General features: G+C 30.6%; 1 protein-coding gene and 2 long non-coding RNA genes across 5 annotated transcripts; all 3 read right to left on the bottom strand.

Annotated features, from left to right (window-relative positions):
* Positions 1–1,382: 1,382 nt before the first annotated feature.
* On the bottom strand, positions 1,383–3,563 carry LOC112277180 (homeobox-leucine zipper protein HOX25). The gene is given in 4 exon segments (XM_073531223.2): positions 1,383–1,590; positions 1,592–1,830; positions 2,119–2,516; positions 2,982–3,563. Coding segments are annotated over 4 exon segments (831 nt in total). The 5' UTR covers positions 3,103–3,563; the 3' UTR covers positions 1,383–1,517.
* A 2,547-nt stretch (positions 3,564–6,110) lies between these two features.
* Positions 6,111–7,730, bottom strand: LOC149986335 (uncharacterized). Its single transcript, XR_016500990.1, has 2 exons — positions 6,795–7,730; positions 6,111–6,664 (listed from the first exon to the last, which is right to left on the bottom strand). It is a non-coding gene; the product is annotated as an uncharacterized LOC149986335 (long non-coding RNA).
* Positions 7,731–20,585: 12,855 nt separating this feature from the next.
* LOC112277161 (uncharacterized) lies at positions 20,586–24,535 on the bottom strand. 3 transcript variants are annotated; one of them, XR_002968264.3, is made up of 7 exons: positions 24,273–24,535; positions 23,331–23,398; positions 22,929–22,981; positions 22,519–22,564; positions 22,142–22,206; positions 21,276–21,662; positions 20,586–20,969 (listed from the first exon to the last, which is right to left on the bottom strand). It is a non-coding gene; the product is annotated as an uncharacterized LOC112277161 (long non-coding RNA). The 3 variants fall into 3 exon arrangements; XR_016500931.1 differs by having other exon boundaries at positions 23,331–23,415; positions 24,273–24,471; XR_012216717.2 differs by having other exon boundaries at positions 20,694–20,969; positions 21,276–21,386.
* Positions 24,536–24,828: the final 293 nt, after the last annotated feature.

The raw sequence follows: 24,828 nt of genomic DNA, 5'->3' as shown, positions 1-24,828 counted from the left end.
ACAAATGAAGAATGGAAATCAAGTCTACAGAAGCTCCCCGAAGACTGTCATGTTGTCAACATTCAAGGAAAATGTTGACGATTGATGACCAACCAAACAATCTGTAAAAAAAATTTAAAAATGCTTCGGTAGAGGACGAGTTCTTATTTGTCCTGACGTCTCGCGTTCGCGCACCTTGCTTGATAAATCTAAGACTCAAATCATAGCAAGGAAGCCTCATCAATGCTGCAGTCGCACAATGGAGGCATTAGGAGAAGTCCGTGATGCTCCTGACCATAGCCCTCGTGAAGTCTAACCAGACGCATTGCACGTGGTGTGCGGTGCATTCAAACGGATGACCACGCTGCCTGGTCTACTCTGTGAGCGCGATGCTTTCAGATTGTCATTACGAGACCAGAGACAAACTACCTGCAGGAAGATCACGCTCTATTCACGGATGTTATCTTGATTGAATTACGCAATACGAAAGAAGTTTTTTTCTCTTTAAAAGAACATGCTCACAGGACCAGTGCCTGCGCAATTCAAAGCAAAATCACGCACGCACTATCAGTACAAACAATCCTCACGTCGTATTTCAGATGCGTGATACAAGGCAGAAAATTCTCCCGCCGAGAAGAATGTCCACTGCATGCTGCGGAACACCGAAGGGAATATGGACAAAACAGCTACTGTTTCGGAGATGAAGGATAAGAAGTTTTGGAACTGGAGAGTGCCAGAATCTGCAGCGAGGAATGCAACAAAACAAAACTCAACATGAGCTTAGGCTTCTCAAGTCTTCAGAGAAAAGACAAAGGTTATTTTAAAGAGTAACATACACTGATGAACATCGGTGAAGTTCATCTGAAATGAATTAGTACAGCCATGGATGGGTTCGAGCTTGCATATTGCAGCTAGGGTCCTTTGTTTTTTTATGGCATGTCTATAAGTAGTGCTGATTGTTGAGCGAAAAAATATTTGGCGTGATGTTACATCTTTCGATGGATTGGACTACCGCCCTCGAAATGAGTTGCAACAGCAACACTTTATTATTTCTATTTCCATAATAAATATGTGCAAGTTACAAGAAAAGAAGTGCTCTTGCGATTGGCGCTCCTCGACGGCCGCTGATTCGGAAGGTCCGACTTAAATACGGAAGTACACGATGCTCGAAGAGAGAGAAGTGCGTCCTGTAGTTGCGACAGCGAGAGCGGCGCATCTTAACTCTTTACATCGCTACAATGGAAGTGGATGCGACTTCATGACGCTTGAAAGGTCGAATTGGTTAAAAAAAAAAAATCTCCCTCCGATGCTTGTGCAGAGCACTGATCATGGAAAGTCCCACCACGGTAAACCCTTTTCCTCAATTGAATCCATTAGTGTCAATATGTAATTACAAGAGTCGTCTTGATATGAGCCATCCTCAATTTTCACCGAAACGAGTTGGCAAGCTTGAGGAGAAAGCATTTGGTCGCAGAGTTGGTCGCTCATGTGTATGATGTTGGAGTCTACCATCTCTGTACAAACGTGTGAAAATGTGCTCATACTATCGGGCAATGGGAGAAGCGAGCCGCTATCCATAGTACGAGGGCTGTCCGCGTTAAGTATTTCACTGGAAATGCTATCGGAGCTTGTCTCCTTGGAACCCTCCTCCTTGGAACCCTCCTCCTTGCACGGTGTCAGGGCATCGTTCCTGCCATTAACTTCGGCGGCTATCCTTTCCGATTTCACAGGACCTTCGAATGTCTTCAGCGAAGAAGGCTGAGACATTGATATGATTCTTTTTCTTTTCTCCAATATTGGATCCGCAGAATTCGGTATTGCGGTTTGTATCTTTTCCGTCAAACACTCCATCTGGTTGGAAAGCAACAAACAAACAAACAGTTAGCTGCTATCTTTTCAATGGAAATCAACGTGCTTAAAATGATAAAACCCCGCACTCAAATCACCTTAAAATAGGCATACCTTCGTATATTTCCAGAACGCGCTGAAGGCCATGATCGATGGCACGATTACAGAGGGGGGGGGGGGGGGGGAGGTAGTAAGTAGATTCAACGAATCTAAGACTATAGCGATTATGAAATAGTCCCCTAATTTTTTTCAATAGTAAGCTGAGGAAACTTATTCCAATGGAACCCTCACCTCGTCCTGTAGCTCTTGCTTTTCCTGCAGCACAGCTTCAAATTCGCTTTTGAGCCGGTTGTAATCCAAGGTAAGGACCTCGTAATCCCTCTCTAACTGCTTTGTTTTCCAGCGTGCGCGACGATTTTGAAACCACACTGCCACTTGCCTGGGCTGAAGTCCAAGCTCATTAGCAAGCTGCATTTTTCTTTCTGGCTCGAGTTTATTCTCAATCTCGAAGTTTTTCTCGAGTGACCTGACTTGATCGAAGGTAAGTCTTCTCTTCTTAGATTGTTGAATGCAATCATCCCCAACATCTTCTTCACCAGGATCTTCACCTGACGCTTCGATAGTAGAATAGTAAGGTCGCTTTTGACCGCAACTAACAGTATCCTCCATGCCTCCACCTCCAGGTTGAGCTGCAAAATACGTGAGTAGGGGAAGAAAAAAAACATGTTAGACGCGACAGATACACGTGCTTCCGAGTCTACTGGCTATATCTCCAAGCATAGATCAATGTTGATGACCACAAGAACATGATCCATCATAATTACTTGACTTAGTGATCACAATTGATATTTTAAGTTGACAGAAGGCTCTGTTCAAACAAAGAAAATGCAACTACTTGTTCGGACGCTCGAGGCATATTCAGCTAAACTACTGCACTCAAGCGACGTTGCGAATCGTAATCCCGCGCATTCAACCACTTTCGAGTCATAGAGGGAAAAACCAGTTTCGAGATCAATGCTGGTTTCTGATTCTCGCATCATGACTGACTAGTATTGAGTTTACATTGCAACAAATCCATCTCCATGACCTCCCTCGACATTTACTCTCAAGTATTAAGAACACAAAACTTCACAAGATTCTTATGGTCAACAAACCTTGAACCGCAGCAGCAGGAGAACAAGAGGCAAGCATGGCAACCAAGCTGCTGCCCGAGCTATCGTTTCGCACATGCATGACATTGGAACCACCGACACAGCCTCTGCCGTTATTTGCCATCTCAAACCAGGTGGTGTCGCCTGTGGACTACACACCGGGTAAGCTCAACGGTTCTGGATGCCTAAGAGTACTCGTCTACGTTCAGGTATCCCAACATTGCCGTGTAAAGTCCCCGCATTGAACTACAGTTTCCAGCGGGACGGTCGTGACTACACACCACAGCACCTCTACACTCTAATCCTCAGATCTCCTCTCCCCTTACTAGCTAGTTCTGTCCAAAACCCCTGGCTACTACAAACATCACCTTTCCGATCTCCGCCTCACTGTTTTTCTCCTTTCACAACCTCCTCTCACACACACAAGCTTGAAAATCTCTTACCCTCCACTCCACTTCTTCCCTGCCTCTAGTACAAAAAAAACACATGCGCGCGCATTCAAAGTGACCAAATCTAATCGCATCTGGCAAAGACCGCATAAACACAACGAGCTCTGCTGGAGATCAGCGGCCTAAAGTACTATGCTCAGCTCTGGCGTGGCTTCCAGACAAGGCGCAACTCTATATATCAGCAAAGTGCCGCTAAAACAGAGGCTCTCACAAAAAGCCAATCCCAACTACCGCCTGGTCCCGTTTCCCCGCATGGTGTGCCGCGCTCTCCTCCTCACAATTTTCTATTAATTCGCTTGCTCCATATCCAGGTCGCTTAAGTCCTCTGACCTTGGTATAGATTCCACCTTAATCTCCCGCTTAACACATCCTCACATTAAAAAATTAAATCCTATCGCTAAAATCTCTTCCTCGTCCATTTGAACGCGTTTCAACACTGTCATGAGACTCCAGCTCTGCAGGCAGCGACAAGTGCATGTCGGTTCAAGACCCTGACTCTGCCATATCCACCCGGTCCCTCTAATCCACTAATCAGCATTTGCAATTTTCCAGCGTTTTACCACCGACAAGCTCTGTCTCATCGCTGAGTTACAGTCCCCACTTTGACCAAATCCTGATGAAGGCCATTACTGCTCCTCAGCCTGCCTGCAATCCCTGCAATTCCTGCCTGCCTGCCCTGCCCCACCGCGTGCTGCGTTGGATCTATCTCTGGGGACGGAGCAGTAAGCAGGCAGCAAGGCGAGCCCTCCTCACAAACAAACAAACAAACAAACAGTCGGCTCCTTGTTAAGCACGCTCGTCGTTTTCGTCTTCTTCGTAATACCGCCCTTCCGCCCAGGCAAGGCCCCACTGGGTTGCTGGGTGGGTTGTGTTGGTTGGTTCCCAACGGCGTGTCAGTAAGAATCCATCTGGAGAACCTTTCATCCCACATGAGAGACACAGTTGTGTTGTGGGTTCCCTGACCCAGCACCAAAACCATACAATTATACAACAACACATATAACTTAACAGGAAAAAGTCTACATGGATACACACCAATATACATATACCTCTATATAAATAATAGAACATTGTTTTTTTGTGATGGGAAAGGTACTCTATACAAGTGTATATGATCTAATTTGTTATGATTATAATCTAGTTGGGTGTACATGATATTCCCCTAGCTAGTTTCATCTTATGAGTACACCTGGTTACGTATGTTGTTGATGGTGTGAACATGTAGCTTGTATTGCATACGTAATGTTGTAATACGTAATGGTAATATGTAATATAACATAGGATGACCCTAATTAACGGGTCATTGTAGACGAGACAAAATATGGATGGCATTATGTGGAGTGTCTGAGTTGCTCCCAGGGTGACCAAGGGGGACATCCTAAAACCCTAATAAATTAAAAACATTATTTTAATTACTTATACCAGCTGGGTGTACCACGGGTACACAGGCCATACTATATATATTCTTGTGGTGAGATTTAATCCAATTATTTAAAGAGGGAAACCCATTCACTCCCAGGAGGATTTTAAATGGGAATCGTCTCCAAAGTAGCCTGAAGATGAATCCAGAGATGCATGCACTGACCCCAAATTTAGGCATTTGACCTCACGGTTTAATGTTAAAGCTTCCAATTGAAAGCAAAGCAAGCAAATGAAGGAAGAAAAATAAATAATTAGAGGAAAACAACTCTGACCCTGTAATACATACAAGCGTGAGAGAAATGTCCTCAGACACATGCAACGTGTGATCTGTTTTTAAAAAGTCGTGCTACTTTTAACTTTTTAGTTTTTGTTCCCTTTTTGCCTGTTTTTCTATTTACTCGCATCTGCTTCCTTTGTCCTGAATAGATTAGTTTCTCTGTTTTAAGCTTAACACGAGGGTAGTACCAATCAAAGTATCACGTGGGGTAAAATACTCTGGCTTGTTCATGTCGAGGTAACGAGAATTAGAATGTTTGCTTGATTGGTTATGTTACTTTTATTTTTTATTATTTTATTTCACTTGCTGGTAAGTCTTCTTTTAAAAGAAAAACACACACACACAAACATCATTTCTTCTATAGGAAAATAAGTATTATGAAAACCAGATCTTGTCTTAAAAAATCTATCCTCTTTAATCTTTGTAATGCCATAAAAGCTGAATAGCTGCCATTCTCTTTTAATATATATATATATATATATATATATATTGGCATCTTTATATATATATATATATATATATATTGGTATACTTCAAGATAAAAACATTATATTTTGTGTAAAATAATTCACATTCTTTTTTTTCTTTTTTTTTATTTAAGCACAAAAAGACGGAGATAATATAAGTTGTTTAAACCATAAAGAAATGATAGTGTGCAATTGTATGCATTTGTGCATGACAATCCATTTTATTCATCCAAATTAAATAAATCGTAAATGATTATTTAATAAAAAAATATATGTTAACATTCACCGTTGCATTGATGGTCTAAAATTTATAGTACTACCCAAACAAACAAACAAACAAAAAAGAAAAAGATTTACATCAGATATTTGAAAAACTCACAAATGAACCAGAAAGAAGATGCTTGTGCCTAACAGTTTTTTGAAACAAAACTTAATGTCTTACAATTTGTAGGCTTCGTTAAAAAAAAAAAAAAAAACTATTATTCTCTTACATGCATATTCATATGCTGAATATGGGTTTTTCATTTTTTTTTTTTTTTCCCCAGAAAATCTACCTACAATACAAAATATGCTCAATACTATTATATTTTTAAAAAGTTACCTAACAATTAAGGCATAATGTCACTTTTCATAAATTGAAACTTATAAGTTGTTGATCTTATATATGTACACATATTCAGTGGCTGTGATATGAAGTACATATTGATAATTAAAAACACGGGAATTTTGTACACAAACAAACACGATACTTATTCTAAGTTCATTGGGTTGCAACACAGATAATATATTTATTTCCACTTTGGTAACTATTCCAAAATTATTATACATATATACATGAATATATAAACATATTTCACCACCATTACAACCCCGGATGGGGACAGACTCGCAAGGTATTCAAAAACCCCAGGCGGAGATTTCGAGGTCTAGTCTCTCCTTTCCTCATGCACGCAGAAGTGCAGCAACGCGCTCTTCCGAGAGCAGCCATTCCTCCGCCACACGAGCAGCTCGAGCTCCTGAATATGGTGCTGAAATTGGTTATTGATTCGTGGAGCACCTGGATTTCCCTCACTGGAGCAAACCCATAGGAGGGGTCAATGAAAAGCAAGCCCTCTTGGAAGAAACAAACGAAGCAGTATGAAATCGTGGACAAATAATAATAAAATAAAATAAAAAAAACAAAAAAACAAATATGTGTAACCTTCGAGTAGTCCACTTTTTCCATCAAGGAAGACGTCGCCCGGCGAGTCAATATCCGGTCTGGTAGGAACACAGGTTGAAGTGACTCACGCGCACACACGATCACAACTCTTCAGAGACTTTCCATTTTCTCTGAGACTTTGCGTTCATAGAACCTGCTGCCATCCGTTTAGATCAAAACGCTTCTTTCCGGTCGAAATTAGAAACGGCCACGTTATCATGGGCACGATGCGCTCTCCAGCATTCTACCGCGTGTTGAAACAGCCAATATCTGTAGAGGAAATGGGTATCCGGCAGAAATTTGTATTAGGTTTCGGGGCAGGCGGGTCTGAGTCAGTGGTCAAGCGTCAATCAATTTGGTATTGCCCCGCGAGGATGTGTGATCACGCTTCGGGGCTGACTCCTGCTGCTAATCCACATTACAGCGCAAATTCTGCCAAAGGGCGGGTCAAAGATGCTGACTAAGAAAAGACAAAATGAGCGAAACGGAATTGGAGAGTCGCACAACCCAGTCAACCAGATTTTCGCGTACAGAACAGCTGACTTCTCAAACCTGGCTTGCCCAACAACCTCTTATGCGCCCGAACTCAACACCTTCCTTTGAAGACTCAAAACAGAAATTGCACCACATGCGTCATTACGCAGGAAATATCTCAAAAACCAACACGAGCTTCTTCTTCTTCTTCCTCCCCCTCGATCCTGGGCAACCATATCCACAGGCAACCTGACAGACGGAAGCTCTTTTAGGGTTTCACTCCTCTACAACTTTGTCAAATATATTTTCATCCATCTTACTCCTGACTCTGTCCAATGTATCTTCATCCATCCAACTTGGTAAGCAGGCTTCTAACTCCAGTACTCATCCAGCGTCTGAATGGTATTGGTTTTGTTGTTTCGTGGCCTTTCGGAGCTCAAAACTTGGACATGTGGACTATTACAAGACTAACAAAAATAATCATCATCAGGGACTTTACTGGATACCAATATATATATTAAAGATTGGTTGAACATTTTCAAAGCAGAAAAATTATAAATATAGAAGACATATATTTTCTGTTAATGTAACCCTAAAAGACTAACAATGAAAATTTTATAAGATTTCAGATATATCATATATTCTATTATAAAAAATGTAGGTTCATTGATGTTATAGTTGATGCAAATAATTTCATGAAAATATTATACATATACATGAGATTCAAAATTATACATAGATTTTTTAATATTCAAAACTCACTTACAGGAAATGTCTAGTTAAATCATTATTGTGGAACCAAAATGAAATAAATATTAATCCATTATGAGGAATAGTATTATATACACTAATAATATAGCATTGTGTGTACACACACACACATATATATGTAAATACATATATATATATATATACATATATATATATATATATATAAATACATAAATATATATATACATATATATATATATATATATATATATATATATAGAAATACATATATACACATTTGAAACTTTTGTAAATGATTAAATGGTTAAAGATTTCTTTTTTGAAAATATATTTTTTAGATTAAAAATCACAAAGCTATAATTCTAAATAACTAACTAGTCATTACACACATATATATATATATATATATATATATATATATATATATATATTGAAATATATTAGTATCTAAAAAATTTATTTAATAATCCTTATAATTTTAAAAAAATGAAATATTTTAGCACAATTATTAAATTTGAAAAAATAATATGATACTTTAAACTTTAGACAAATTTAGAATTTAGATGAAATTATATTTTATATCTTTAAAAAAATTTATACAAAATGGTTTTATTTTTAAATAGAATAATATTAAAATATTATTAGTATGTAAAACTAATCAAATCTTATAAAATATACATTAGTTTTTTATTCCTTCTTTTTTTCTTTCTATAAAAAATAAAATATATGTATAAATAATTTATCTTTTTTGATATATTAGACTTATTGCATTATATATTATTAGCTAATTACTCATAAAATTATATTAAATTTTATTTTTAGAATTATTGAGAATTATAAATGTAAACATATATTAATTAAATATTTAATTAATTTTTAAAATTACTACATCTTTGTCATCTTTTTCTCTGTAATATATAAAATTATGCCACATAGTTAGTGGTAATTAAATTTATACTATTTTAAGTTTAATCACATTATTTTTCAATGCAACTAAATATATATACAATGCTTTTTTGAAGAACATTCCAATTTTTACAATACTCTATATATTTTTAGTTATTTTCATACTTATGTTTTTTTTGTTTAAGAATTAAATATTTTAAGTCCCTATATTTATTATAGCAGAAATATTATTGTAATAGTTTAGGACATTTGTAATTAGATCCCTTTGGAACAAACTTGTTCTTCAAGGTATGTAGTACATTGATTCCATTAAATATAATTTTATATGTACAATGCACCTAAAACTAATAATAATAAAGTCAAAGATATTATATTCTCTTTGTAACATAATCAATACAAATAGACTTGTGCACAATTAATTACCTATGTGTATTTTAGCAACTAGGTTTTTAAAAAGATTATTAATTAAATTTTTTTTTCTACAGAATAGATTTATTATTTCATACATCTCATATTAGAGATTAAGATAATAGGTATAACCTTTCTTGGCCATTTTTTTTTGTTGAATAACTTACTTCTATTACTTGAAATGAAGACTTTGATTTTGGATATAATTTTTTTAAAATAATTTAAAATAATTTAATTTTTAGAAAATATACTTATTTGATTCTTTAAACTTATGTATATATATATATATATATATATATACACACACACACAACTGCATAGATTTTATACCACTTATAATTTTGTAGCATATGTGATTCTATTACTTTAAATTGTTGTGCTTTACAACTTGATTTATACAAAAAAAACATAAATTTATTTATTTATTTATTTATTTATTCAACTTTATTATCAATTCTTACACAAGTTAATTTTTTGTTAATAATAGTTGTTTGTATTATTGTTTAGCTAGAAGATTATTTATAACAAGAATGATTTTATAATTTCTTAAAATACACTTATTTGTAATTAAAGTCGCTAGAACCTTTTGAAACCTTCTTTTAGATTCTAAAGCTTCCAAAAAGTATTTTGAATTTTCTAGGAACCCTCAATAAGCTTTGACAAGTTTTAGTGTTCATATAAAGTCATTTCAGACCTTTAATAGTCTTTCAAAGGTTTCTTCACAAGAGGTTTTGAAACTTTTACAAAACCTCAAAGTTCATATAAAATTTGACATAATTAAAAATCTATATATTTGAAAAAAATTATAAAATAATAAAATTATAAAAATATTTCTAGTATTTGTGCAAAAATCTACAAATATTTAATGTGCAGTTTTATTTCAAGGTTAGAATGCAAGTAGAAAAGTGACTCTCATATATTTTCTATTTCAATTCATAAATAATTTTTTTTCTAAAATTAATAAAATTGACACAAAAATATAAATATAAACAAAAGAATCAATATGATATAGAGTTTTTTTCTTTGACACATTTAAATACATGCACAATTTTAATTCTACTAAGTTAATTACTAGAGCCATTTAAGGTCTTAAAGAGTGTATGAAGTTTAACTTAAATATCTACTATACAAGATTATATTCTTTTTAAAATGAGTAAATGAATGTAAAAGGTAAATTAGTAGATTTAGTTTTTTTTAGATATCATTAAATTATAGAGAATATTATCATATTATAATATTCTAATATAAATATTCAAATAAATTAGAATTGAGTTACCAATGTTTATGAAAGATAAAATAGTCTATATAATTAACACATAAAATTTGTGACAAAAAGGTTTTGATGCATAAATTACACAATTAAGTACATATTATAAAAAACAGCGATAAGAAAGAGACATATAAGGAATATCTAAAACTCAATTAGATAATTTTAAGTTATTTAACATATTATCAAGTAGTATTTTTCAAATATAAATATCATAATAATTTTTTATTTTTTTATTATGACTATATATAAAAACACATATTTTCTCAATTTACTTTATAAATTATATTTAATTATTAATATATTCATTCAATTTAAATCATAAGTACATAAGAACATATAAATATGTGTGTGGGTGAATATATATATATGAAAGTAAAATTTTAAATTTTAAAACGTAGTTTGATTAATAAATTATCATTTATTTATAAAATTATATACACATAAATATAAATAAAATATCACATGAAAATTTACCAAAAATTAAAAATCTATTCATTTTGATAGGATAAACCTAATATTTTATTGTGAATTAATTGAAAATAATATTAGATTTTATAATTAAAATATCTTAATTATTTTCAAATACAGCTTAATGTTTATTAAATTCATAAAATTTATTAAGATAAATAAAAATGCATATATAATTTATACTGTTTATTATATTTATTAAAATCCGAATTATGTAATTTTTAAATACAGCTTAATTATTAAAAATTACGCAATTCGAAATTTAATAAATTTTAATGAATTTTAAAAATAACATTAAGATGTTAATATAATCTAAATTCCTTAAGAAAGTAAGAAGAATCATAGAGCATTTTAGAATTTTATTTTTTTATGAATTTGGGTTTTAAAAAAGCATAAGTATGTTTCTAATATTCAAAAATAAAATTTAACATATGATTTTTGTTACATTTCAAATCAATATTTTTATGTATAATTCAAATTAACTTATGGTAATATTTTACTATTTGACACCATTTGAAACAATAGATGATTACGAGATTTACACCATAATTACATAATTGCATAATTACAGCATAAATTCTACTCAATTTATTTATTCTAATAAAATGAATCTTTTCAAACTTTACTTCTATAGTAATTTAAAATTTCAAAATAAGTTATCTAAATTGTGCATAATCTTGTAAATTATCAAGTTTCTCATTGATGACTTCAAAAAAATTTAATTAATAACTTTAAATATATTAAAATGCATAAATTTTTTAATAAAAAATCAATTAAAATAGTAACAAAGTAAAATGCGTGTTTTGATATGTTTTGAGATTTTTAGATAGATATCCATGTCTACATTCAAGAGCTATATATGTTATTAATAAAATGTTAAAATAATATTAATAATAATAATTTTTTAATAAAATAAACTTAAAATCATATATAATACTGTGTTAGCCTATAACCTCAAAATTTCTTAAATAAACTTTTGGTTCTTTTCAAAGATATTCAAAAGCTGCTGGCATCCAATTTAATCATTGTTATAAATAAGTTTATAGCAAAGTAGCATAGTAGATAGACAAAACAAAATGAAAATACTAGGAACAAATAAGATAAAAGGCACTGAAAATGTTTGATATATGACATAATTCAAAAAAATATATATTTAGATGTAGTAAACTTATTAATAGCATTTTAAAATGTATAAATATATTTTTCAATAATATCTTTAATTTAAAAAATATATAAATTGTCATTTAAGTATTTTTCTTCTCCCCCTCTCCTTTTTTTTTTTTTTTTTTTTTTTTTTTTTGTTTCTTAATGACAGCCTTACCATTCTTATTACCTATTTATTTTTTACTATTGAGTTGTTCTAATTTATCTTCATTTTATTTAATATCAAGTATAAAATTACAATTTATAAATATAATAAAGTTTGAAGCTGAATGGGATAAAATGTTTATAAAAAATGCCACTAAAAAGATGTTAAAGCACAAATAATTACGTAAAATGTTAAAGCCAATATGTCTACGTAAATGTAGATGATAATGTCTAGTATTTGAAGAAATTATTTTACAAATTTAAAATGTATACTTTTTGCATAAAATCATCCAAACTATATATTTTTCTTTACTTATAACAATGCAATATTCTGATTGAAAACCTTTTGTTTGGATATGTCTAATGTACATTGTAAAGGATGGTATATAGATTGCATTCATTATGGTATTTTTAAAATCAAAATTTACACAACCAGGCATATCAAAATTTATTGATGTTCTTTGGAAATGCATAAATAATAAAATCAAGTATTTTAGGATTTTTCATAAAGTGTTATTTTATTCACTAAATCGATGCTAATCAAAATAGAAATTAAATCTTATATTATAAAATGATTTTGTTGTTAAATATAATACATAAAATATTATAATTTTTGTTTTACTAAAATAAAGCTTATAAGATTTTTAATATTAATAAAAATATTAATGAAAATAATATTATAGTATTAATTTTTTAAAAAGTGAAATTTATGAAAATTTATTAGAGGTTCTTATAAAATATAATCCCAATACATTTTACAATCCCACTTGCTTTAGAATTATAAAATGCATTGATTTTGCAGCAATTTATTTTTGGAAATGGGGTGTGATTGTTGAATTGCATGCAGTTGTTCAAAGCCTCTTAGTTTGAAATTACAAATTTACTAAATTTACTAGAATATCATAAATTAAAAAAGTAAAAATTTTAAATATATTTGTATTTCTATCTTTCTTGTGTTTCTCAAATTTCTCATTAAATTATGTTATTATATATATATATATATATATATATATATATATATATATTATGGTATATATACAAGAAGATGACTAAGAAATTTTTGTTAATTTTTGTGGCTTTAATAGATTGATTTTGGTATATTGACAATTTCATTTTTTAACACATCATTTGTAGATATTTAACAAACACTGGTACCATTCATAATATTTGTAACATTCTATTAATTGTAATCAAGCATTAAAATCCAAGTGTTAAGTAATCCAAATTAAAGCTTCTGAATGAATATTTAAAACAACACGTAAAAAGCCTACTAAAATTGAAAAATTGAAAAACAACTTACGAATGATGTGGATATGCGCAAACACTTTTTTACAACTTACGACGAGCATTGACTCATTTATTCCTCACCGAATAGGAAATTTTGTGTGTAGAAAATTAATTCAATTATTTTGAAAAAAGAAAAAAATAATAAGAAAAATAAAATTTTATGGTATTTTATCATTATCAATGCTTTATATGTATGTATGCATATATATATAGAAGAAGACAAACATGAGGAATATTGCAACCTGTAATCAATAAAATTATTTTTTGATTCTATTGTGATTTAAATTTTTAAAAAATGTTTCTTTACTCTTATGTTGTTATTATTATCATTTATTTACTTTAAAATACTACGTAAAAATTTCTAGTACATTGAAATATATTATGAAAACTTAGAAAAGGAGTTGTAAGCTTAAAGATTTGTAAGAGCAAGAAAACCAAAAAGCAACACACCTTCAAATTCATATCATTCACTCTTTTCAATCTTTTTCCAAATGGCTCCCACCACATGCACTTAGCATTTATATTTTTCTTGGAGACCCCACAAGGATCTCAACCAACAATACCATCTCTTTTAGTGCATTATTTGAATGCTAAAGAGCATGCAATGTTGAATTTTAGCATCATTTCCACATATTGCCATTGACGGATGTACAACTCACATAAATATTGGTAGGATGTTAACAAACATAATAAAAATAAAATAAAAATAAATAAAAACCAATTTTTTGTAAGTCTCAAACAAGAATCCAAACCATCACAAATGCATCAAATCCATCTTATGTTACCCTTAACTTTGTGCATTAGAACCATACATTTTGGTTGCAAACTAGATAATTTTAAATTAGAAAAATATAAACCAATTTTTATTTTTTATTTTTATGTTTTCTTATATTAGATATACACACACACTTTAAAAAGTATCAAAAACTAAAACATTGGTTAAAATTACTCTTTTGTGGAAGTTGAGAAGAGGGTCTTTTTTTCTCAGTTGGACCCCAACAATTGCTGAAAAGCTGGTCCTACAAGCTCAAAAATCTTTATGCTCCCAAGTCTCAGCTCAAAAACTAAAACATCATTTTAGAATCCATGCCTTTGTTGCTATTTAGGGTTCAGCCCAGGACAAAACCAAGTCTGGTTTGTAGTGCACAGTTGATATTTGGAGTAATTGATTGATTGATTGATTGATTGATAATGAAAAGAAAAATTGATTCAAAATAAGCTATTGTGTCTAAGAATTAGAAGTGAGTAAATTGAAGTAAATAAAGCTTTTATGTTCTCCAAAGTTTGGATGGCATTGGGCTTCGATAATGTTCCCTTTACTTCACTGTACATTAGGACTCTTTGAATCCCCATTCCTAGATTTCGATTGTTCATGAGGATGTGAGCCAATATATATATATATATATATATATATATATTATTTTATTTTATTTTATTACAAGGGAAGCACATTAAAAAGGGTATGAGTGAAGCACTAATGGATTCAAAAGAAATGAATCTTGAAACCCATGGGATTGGTGATTATTTTAATTTTGTAATGTAAAGTATGATTTGTACTATTGTATTTGGAATATGCTACATTCTTCTGAATGTTTTCTTATTTATTCTAATGTAACTTTATGACTTTCATTAAAATAAATAAATAAATAAACACACACACACACACACAGATATATATATATATATATATATCTTTCTCTCTCTCTCTCTCTCTCCATATATATATATATATATATATATCTCTCTCTCTCTCTCTCTCTCAATTTATATATATATATATATATATATATTTATCCTTTTGATTTCAGCTAACAACTTCATGAATTGAGAAAACAAAAACAGGTTGTAAAAGTAGAATTACAAATCTGGGTGGTGTTAATTAAAATTATCATCACTCAGTTTAGCAAAAAGAAGGCATGATTAACAAATTTGTAACTCAAAAAATATATAATTCATTTCACTTCAAATGTATTGAAAGAAACCATTTTTTCACTACTTCAAACAAATGGATTATATGATTTGTAATTTTACTTTTTTTAAATCCTGAAATAGGCTTTCCAAAAATTAAATTGGCACTTCAATACTATCATAAAACACCATTTTATTTTGGTTATCTAAATAAAAAATAAAAAATAAAATTATAGTTTGAATCTTCTGTAATAATATTTCACCAAAATTTTAAATTACACAGAAATTTTCTAAAACCAAATTAATACAAGTTCTTATGTGATAGATTTATTAGATTATAACTTTAATGATTCATATGTAATCAAATTTAAATTCGAAATCAACTATTTCAAATTTAATAAAAAAAACAATACATAATTAAAATAGAATACTGAATGAGTTTCATAATAATATAAGATTTGGTATTAGTTCTTGATATTCAATAATTAACTAAATTATCTAAATTATGAAAAAAATGTAGAATTAGATAACATTAATTTATTATTTAAATTGAGATTCATAACATCTGTTCAAGTTTTCTTTGTAAAAGAAAACACAGTGACTAAAAGTTATTAACTATGTAGAAAAACAAACTATGATACGAGTTTAATATTATAAAAATGACACTACATTTAATCATTTTAAACTTTACTATAATACACTAAAAATAAATAAATCATTTTGAATAGAATGTCGTATATACATGCTTCTAGATTTATATCAATATGTGCTTCTTTATCTGTTTAATATTAGTTTGAATTAACTTTTCAAAGTTTTTCACTCATGAGGATATTAAAAAAATCTTGACTATTTAATAGAAAAAAACTAATTTTAAAATATGTGTGTTCTATGTCTTCTTGAATTTTCACTTCTATTATTAACATCCACAATTACTTATAATTAAACTACAAAAAATTTGAAATTGATATATTTTTATTTTTTAAAATCACAAATTTATAAATACATAAGCACATATATAAAATCCAACAATCAATAGTCAGATATAGAAATTCTATTAATAATATTTTGTAAAGAAGAAATATTTTCAAAATATGGCTGGTTTCTTTAAGTAAACTATTTTTAAATAAATATATTCTTAAAATCCATGAACAATATATTTATTTTCTTTGTGTTGAAAATTATATTGAATTATATATATATATATATATATATATATATATACATATAGAATCAAAATTTGATATAATAAATATTTAGAATTTTAAATAATTTCTAAAATTATAATTATTTTAAATTTTAGTTTATAAAAATCTTTGCATGATTTTTAGTATAATAACTCTCAGATTATGTATTATAATGTTTAAACATATAAGATATTAAGTGTAATTTTTATAAATAATATTTTATTATCAAAATACCAATTGTTAATAGAATTATTTATACATATGGATGTCATGAATAAATCTCATAAAACCCAACTTATGTATTTATTGTATGTTTTAAATTTAAACCAGATATTTATTTAAGAATGTAATTTCAAAATAATTTAATAAACATATTTAGAAGTTTTATAATAGAAGGTTATATTGAATTTTATTAATTTTATTATATTATTAATTTATTAATAAAAGATAAGAATGTTGATATAGCTTTATAGTAATTTCAATCCTTAATTATATTTTTACAAGTAATATTTTTATATAAACTATAAATAATACTCATTTTTAATTTTTAACATTTTTATGAACATAAAAATTACTGAAATAAGTAATATATATATATATATATATATATATATATTAACATCAAATTAAAAATTTCAAATATGTTGAATAAAAGCTTTAAAAATCAATAATTATTCTATTTATTTACAGGTCTTATTATTATTATTGTTATTATTTTATTCTACTAAAAAATTACATTATAAATAAAGATAAAAATAAAAAACATTATATATATATATATATATATATATATTTGTATATTTATCTATCAAAAATATAACCAATGATAGAAGATAAATGTCATTCTTTATTAACATATACTTGAACTTTTCACAAATATTGTAGTAACTAACAAATAAGAATAAATCTTTTTTTGAGGACACTTATATTTCAATAAAATTGAAATAAATACAAGATTCTCTAATAACACCCAGACAATTGAATATACAAGAATCTTGTAAAATTGATAGACATATTAAAGATGGACTAGAGAACTTTGTGTCTTCTTGAAAGACATACTTTTACTTCTCTCATTGTCAAGAAGAATTGATACATATATGTTTTAACATACTTTTAGTATTTTAAGACAAACAATCTTCCAATACAACTTCTTATTCCATTGCCTTCATTCAATAGCATATTTTGTCTTCTTCATGTACCATCTAAACTCAAGATAAAATAAGAAAGTTCCTCTTTTGGTATTGTTTAATATATTTTGTTAATCCATAATTCTATTAGAGTTGTATTCTACTTCTCTAACATCCATCAAATCTGCCATCTTCCTTTCCACAATATCCATTGTTTTTTATGTTTCTCTCTCTATTTCTATATAACAATTCAATATATATATATATATATATATATATATATATATCTAGATATAGATAAAGAAAGAATGTATGAAAACATAGAGATATGGATTTCATGAAGCACAAGTGGAGGCAAGAGGCAAACATGGGTGGGGCTATGCTTGCTTGTGTGCTCTATATCATTGTCCTTGTGCCTTGCCACATGAATCATTCACTTACATTGATTCATTGATTCTTTTCCTCACTCCCTCGCTTCCTTGCTTGCTCAATTGGTGCCTCCATGAAGAAGGAAGCAACATGAAACTTGGCAACAAAAAATTAAAAAGTAAATAAATAAATAAATAAATTGGAAAGCATTCCAACATACTCACAAACTCTTGCTTTGTTGCTCTTTGTTTCTTCATTCATTCATCCATTCATTTATTCATGTGATTTGAAGTTTTGAATTGGGCGATTTGTGTTGAGAATGGTCAAAGGAACCTCCCCAGGCCAAGCCTACACTGACGAATGTATTGCATGCAAGTGTGAATATTCATGACGAAGAAAAAAGAATAGGTGGGTTTTGCATCCAACCACATGAGATGAAAATAAAATAAAATAAAATAAAAAACAAAACCAATCATAATAACTGAATTTGTATGATTATTGCTGCTGAGTATAATATGTATATATATATATATATATATATATATTTTCTGATCTGGGAGTAAAAACATTTTGAGTCTTTGAAACCAAACATGTTTTATATCATGCATGGTTTGGAGCATGAAAATGTCGTGAAATCAAGTTCATGAAGTTTTATTTTATTTTATTTTATTTTATTTTTTTGAAAGAATATGTCAAATGGATTTTTTAAAGAACTAAATGAAATCAAACAAAGTGAGACAAATCTGCTTGTTAGAATGGCTCTTTTTATTTGGACCATGGGTTTGAAAATGTTGTGAATGGGAGGGGGTTTTGAAAAGATGTTGGTCGGGAATCTAGTTGTCTTTACATTTTTGATTATTGAGGCATTGGAGGGACCACAACAAATAGCAGCAGAAAGCTTTTATATAAGAGAGAGAGAGAGACAAAGAGATGTTGGCCACAAAGCTTATGCCCTAACAAAGTAGACTTGCTCTTCTCCAGTACAGACCAAATAATTGTTGTGGAGGGGTTGGAAGGAGAAAAAAATCCATGTAGAATAAATATATAAATAATATTTTTTAAAAAATAATTGTAAATCCCAAATGAGTTTCAACAGCTGTACTTGTAATTAAATACAATTTTTACTGTACAAAGAAGAAAAATAGCACATTGATGCTGTAATCAATTAAAAAAATTAGGTAAATATATATATTTTTTAGTTATATATATTTTTCTTTATTAATTTGTGAATAGTTCAAAATTTAATATTTATTTAATTCCAAATTTGAGAGATGGAATATCTACTGTGTAATTAGATTTGATTTGAAACTCCAAAAGTAATAATAAATAGAAGAAAGAAAAGAAGATGCATTCAAAGCTTGTCATAGTTTCTTTGCATCTTTCAATTTTAACAAAATAGGTTTTCTTGAGTTATATAGAATATGCACTAAACAGAAGGAATAATTTAAATTTTATATATTAAAACATTGGAGCTTAAATTTTCTATATATATATATATATATATATATATAGCTATAAATATTTATATGAATATTTATTAATATTTAATTTTTACTAAGTATATTAATAATTAACATATTACTATATATAATATTCCTCTTAATAATTCATCTTTAAAAACTAACACCTTCTAATAATCAATCAAAATTTGGCAACCAATTCCATTCTATTCTATATAATTAATAATCTCTAATTTATAATAACTAATTTTATTATATTTTATTAATTAAAAAAGGCCATGTAGCTCACAAGGACATGTAGGCACCAGAGAATAAGCAACCTAGATTGTAGGGTTCTTACAAAAGTGATTTCTATCTTGCCTTTAATGTGCTACCTTTGATGATTAATAATCTTTATTAATTAATACTTTTATTAGCAACATATAACATGAATTAACAAAGAGAACCTTGTATATCTATATTAATTCCATATTAAATAAATAAAAATCAAAAAGCATTAAAATGATTTTTAAAAATATGTATAGTTACTATAGTATTGTTTTCTACTTTGGCCATTTGCATTATATAAAATTATACAACATATACCTGACATACAACATACAACATATTGTTGTAATTAATTATCATAATTTGAATTCAAAATTTGACATAATTTTACAATAAGATGTAAAATGTGTAAAAAGAATACAGAGAAATATGTTTAAATATAAAATTATTCAACATATATCTGTAGAATTCCAAGTAAAATAGGCATAGCACACGTGATTTGAATGTGCATTTCAACATATTAAATTATTTATTAAGAAAGCAGCATGATTTTTTTGTTTTTCCCTTTTTCATTTTTACTTTTTTGAGGTATCAAGTCACGAAAATCATCACGTACCCCGTAATCAAAGTAGAATAGATAGCTCATTAAACATAAAAGGAAAAAAAATTGTTTAACCTAGAGGGACTCTGATGTGCACCACAGTAATGGCCTTGGTCGAGCGAAAAGTCGATGATTGTGACAATCAGCCAAACGAACATGTTGCGGTGGATTATTGGAAAACAGCCTTCTGAATCGACAATTTTGAAATGAAATGAGTAAAATGAAATCCAAACCAAAAGCCAAATGACACTTGCAACTTGCTATAACATGTAGACAGATCTCTTCACACAAGCCCGTCCAGATATTTGTAATTGAGACCGGCATGTCGTTTGTGATCGTCACCGCACAGGCAGTTGATCTCAACGGGGTCCCCCTTCTGTCTCCAAGCGAGCTTTAACAAGGGGTCCTGCAAAGCCAAGTAGTCAAAATCTTTCAGGTTGGTATAAAAACACAAGAAAAGAAAAGGTAGCTTATCCATTTTCTTGATTCATTTCCAACTTTCAAAGAGAAATGTAACACTTCCAGTTGTACAAGAATTGGAAGGAGTTCCGAATAACCAGATAATTTTTCATTTCAATGGGCTTCGAATAAACTCCATAGGTCATATGCCAAGGATGATTATTAGCTGATTTTCTAACCCCAATTTGAAATAGCAGAAATTTAATGACAATCAAAAAAGACTCCTCAAACAAGCTAGGAAGCGTTCTAAAACCTGGACTCCAATCTCAACTATGAGTTTATCAGAATGAAAAATGTCTTCTCAGGGTAGAAATGTGCATTAGGAGTCTTCCAGGCATGTACTGGACAATCAACCAGAGTAACCCTGGACAGAAAGCAGAAAAACACGTTAATAGTTGGAGTCGTGCGACGATGTCAATTCAGTGCATGAGTATCAGAAACAAAAGAATGAACAAATCACTTCACAAAGACGTGCTACAATCCTCATGCACTGGGGTCGCCGTTGATGGTTGGACATTATGCGTGTGAAGAAAGAATTCATCGTCTACGTGATTTCGAATCGAGGCTAGAAGGTGCTTGCATCAATGGTGGACAGAGCGAATCACGTTCTGCTTTACGTCCATTTCTGAATCGCTTACGCCTACAGGACGACATTCATCGTTCAACCAACTTCAATTTGAACTTTGCTTCAAATCCATCAATAGAGAAAGATAAGGATACTCCACAAGAGGATGCACTCAAATTTGAGTTCATCGTAGAATAAACTTGGACCAGCGGAACAGACTCTTAAGGGCTATGTTAAATTCACACCTCGGGCAACCTCGACCCTTGTTTCCGCAAATATCTAAAATATAAAACCAATTAGCATGTGAAACAAGAAATAAGCACAGCAGTTTTAATGGTTTAGGATAAAAGGAATTGGATGTTGACAGGACAGCTTATTTTACAAAGTTCTAATTATATCAAATTAACTTTTACTTTGAAGATTAACAAAAATTGGACCGCAAATTTAAACCTTGAATATTACTGAGTTTGTGGATTACGCTGTCCAGTTCTCCAAGTTCCCAACACATTTTCAGTATGATAAAGGAACAAAGTTATGAAACACAAGACGCATACCAGATCAGCCAATGTGGGCGTTGTAGCTGCAAGTTGTTTAAATTTTTTCTTACATCTTGAAATTCCTAGAGCCAATATGGGAAGATATTGTTAACAAAGAACAATGACTCATAACATTATAAAACCTCACACTGGCTTTCCCAAAATAATAAAAAGTCAAAGGAATTTCGCAGAAATTTTTTAGTGAAGGTCAAACCAGTCGTTTTGAATAAAAAGAGTAGATAGTGTGTTATTAAATAACTGAACCTAATAACTCTACTTGACCTTTAGATATTTATACATGAATAAATTAGGTGAATTGGCAGTATTGCTTTAGAAAAATCTCAGAAATCGACATTATAAAAGAACTTGATATGTAACCACCGAATCAAACTTACATTCTTGATTTGATCAAGTTGTGGGAGTTTTCAGATTTCCAAATTCCTGAAAAAATAGCAATTGATGGTAATTAGAATGTTAACTTTCACAATGTTCTAAATCCGTGCAGTTACGTATTTGCAAAACTGCATGTGTGACTTCGATATCGCTGAAAGAGTGCAAACAGTACGTCGTCCACAATATAACTTCATTTCGTGAGAAGTCTACCATTCCCACCAAAACTGGGAATGATAGCAAATTGGCACTTCCTGACCATACAGCCATCTTATCATCGATTTGTCGACAATGAAATAATCGAGGGGTTTGTCTGGAATCACAAAACCGCAACAAAGTTGTTCCTCACACTGTCTTCCTGAAAAACTTAACTAGTTGAAATACACGATGCAGGCATTAGTGATAAACAATCCACCTATTTGCAGCAGTTGACTCCAACGTCCAACTTCCTTTGCCAATACCCAGATCCTGGACGATCAAATATGATCAAACAGCCAGAACAAAGTTAAAAATTCACGAGCTTCAGATTTGATTCGGAAATTGATTACAGTCAGTGGAAGTTATATGTTGACGTAATTTTAGATTTGAGGAACTCATCAGCTGATTGTAAAACTGGAATCAGTATCTCTCTCCTGTCGATTCAGCGAATGGCGAGTTTCATCTTAATCTAAACTTCTAGCACTAATCTGTGCGATGCCGTCTCAGGCATATTAAAGTCATTCCTGTAATAAACTTCATCTATCACACTATCAAAAGTTTAGAGCTGATCATTGAATCATCAATAAGCTTAACAAATGAAGGCAGCCACAAGTGTTACCTGCTTCAAGTCTTCTACACAGCTGGAAGCTCGAATCTGAGCTTGTTCAACTCAAGTGATAACTTATCCTGCAAGTGAGAAGTAACTGTACCAAGTCAAGGTGATTGATGATGAGAATCAAAAATAACTTTTCGCGCACAACATGAAAAACAAAAACGCCCCGTGCACAAACAACAGTATAATGGTAAAATCGCTTAGCCTAAAACAAATGATCTGACGCGGTTTAACTGAAGTATTTTCATTTTCATGATGCCTCTTTATAACGAGTTGCAGTATTGGAACACAATTTAGGACTATAAGCGCACACTAAAGAACAGCATGAAAACTATTTACGAGGAATTGTGAAAGCGTTTAGCTCTTGCAGGGAACATATTCACGTCTGCCAATACAAAGAAGTAATTATCCACTACGTAATCCAGTAGAGCAGCAACCGTTGAAGCAGAAGACGAAGATTCGAACGAGTTAGCATGTCATAATCGAGGATTGCTTGCCTCACTGATCATCGATCAGTTCATCTATCTAATCCTACTCTTCAAGAATCCATTACAATACATTTAGAAACATATGAATGTAAACTCATGCACTATTGGTCAGAGACTGAAGTGAACGCACTACATCTAAGCATCAAATCTCACTTAAAAATTTAGCTCGCTAGTAGAGCAACTGAAAGTATACGAGCATAAATCGATAAAGTCAATTGAGGAGGCTAGAGTGATTTATACACGTAAGAAAATAAATAAATACATCATCATTCACCATTAATCGCGAAAATCGCCTGGATTAATTTCCCTGTAAACACAAAATTGCAAACAGAAACCCTTCCATATGCTTGAATTCTATTAATATTGCAAATCTTATTTTCTTACATTCATCAACGCAAGAAAAGCCAAAGGTTCACCTCCGCAACTCCACAAAATTCAAGCAGCAAGTCATCGAACTCACCTCAAACGCGAAAGGCAAATGACTGTAAATGACTATAAATCACCTCAGTTCAGCATCCAATGTATTCAAACTCCACGACATCCTTCGGCGTCAGAAACAATCTTTAGCTTAACCACGTCTTACGATCGTTCAGAGTTTTCCTAGCCCCGCAACTGCCGCACAAAGATTCGACATCTAAGCTCTCGATTTTAGTTTCGTAGCAACGAAAACATAACAACCGCCATAGCCAAGGGACCAAAAAAGAAGACAGCCCCACGCTGTCCGGGCCCGGGACTGGTCAATCGTGATCGAGCGACCAGGTACACATAGCTCTCCCATTCAACTCCTATTTTCTGAAATTGCTTATTTAATGGAAATTTTTAATATAAAATTATATTGTTCTGGAGTTTCTTATATGTGTATATGATAAAAATAGGGTTATGTTAAATAGACCCATGCTTTTACTAAATCGATCCATCCTTAATAAAGAATAAGGTAATTATGATGAATATGGTTGGTTTTTATTGGTTGTAAATCCAATAGTAGAGAAATAAATCTAGAGTTTGTTTATTTATTT

This window comes from Physcomitrium patens, chromosome 25 (genome assembly GCF_059467195.1).
Source record: "Physcomitrium patens ecotype Gransden chromosome 25, ASM5946719v1, whole genome shotgun sequence".
In the NCBI taxonomy this organism is placed as follows: domain Eukaryota; kingdom Viridiplantae; phylum Streptophyta; class Bryopsida; order Funariales; family Funariaceae; genus Physcomitrium; species Physcomitrium patens.
This window is presented reverse-complemented; position numbering and strand designations above follow the sequence as displayed.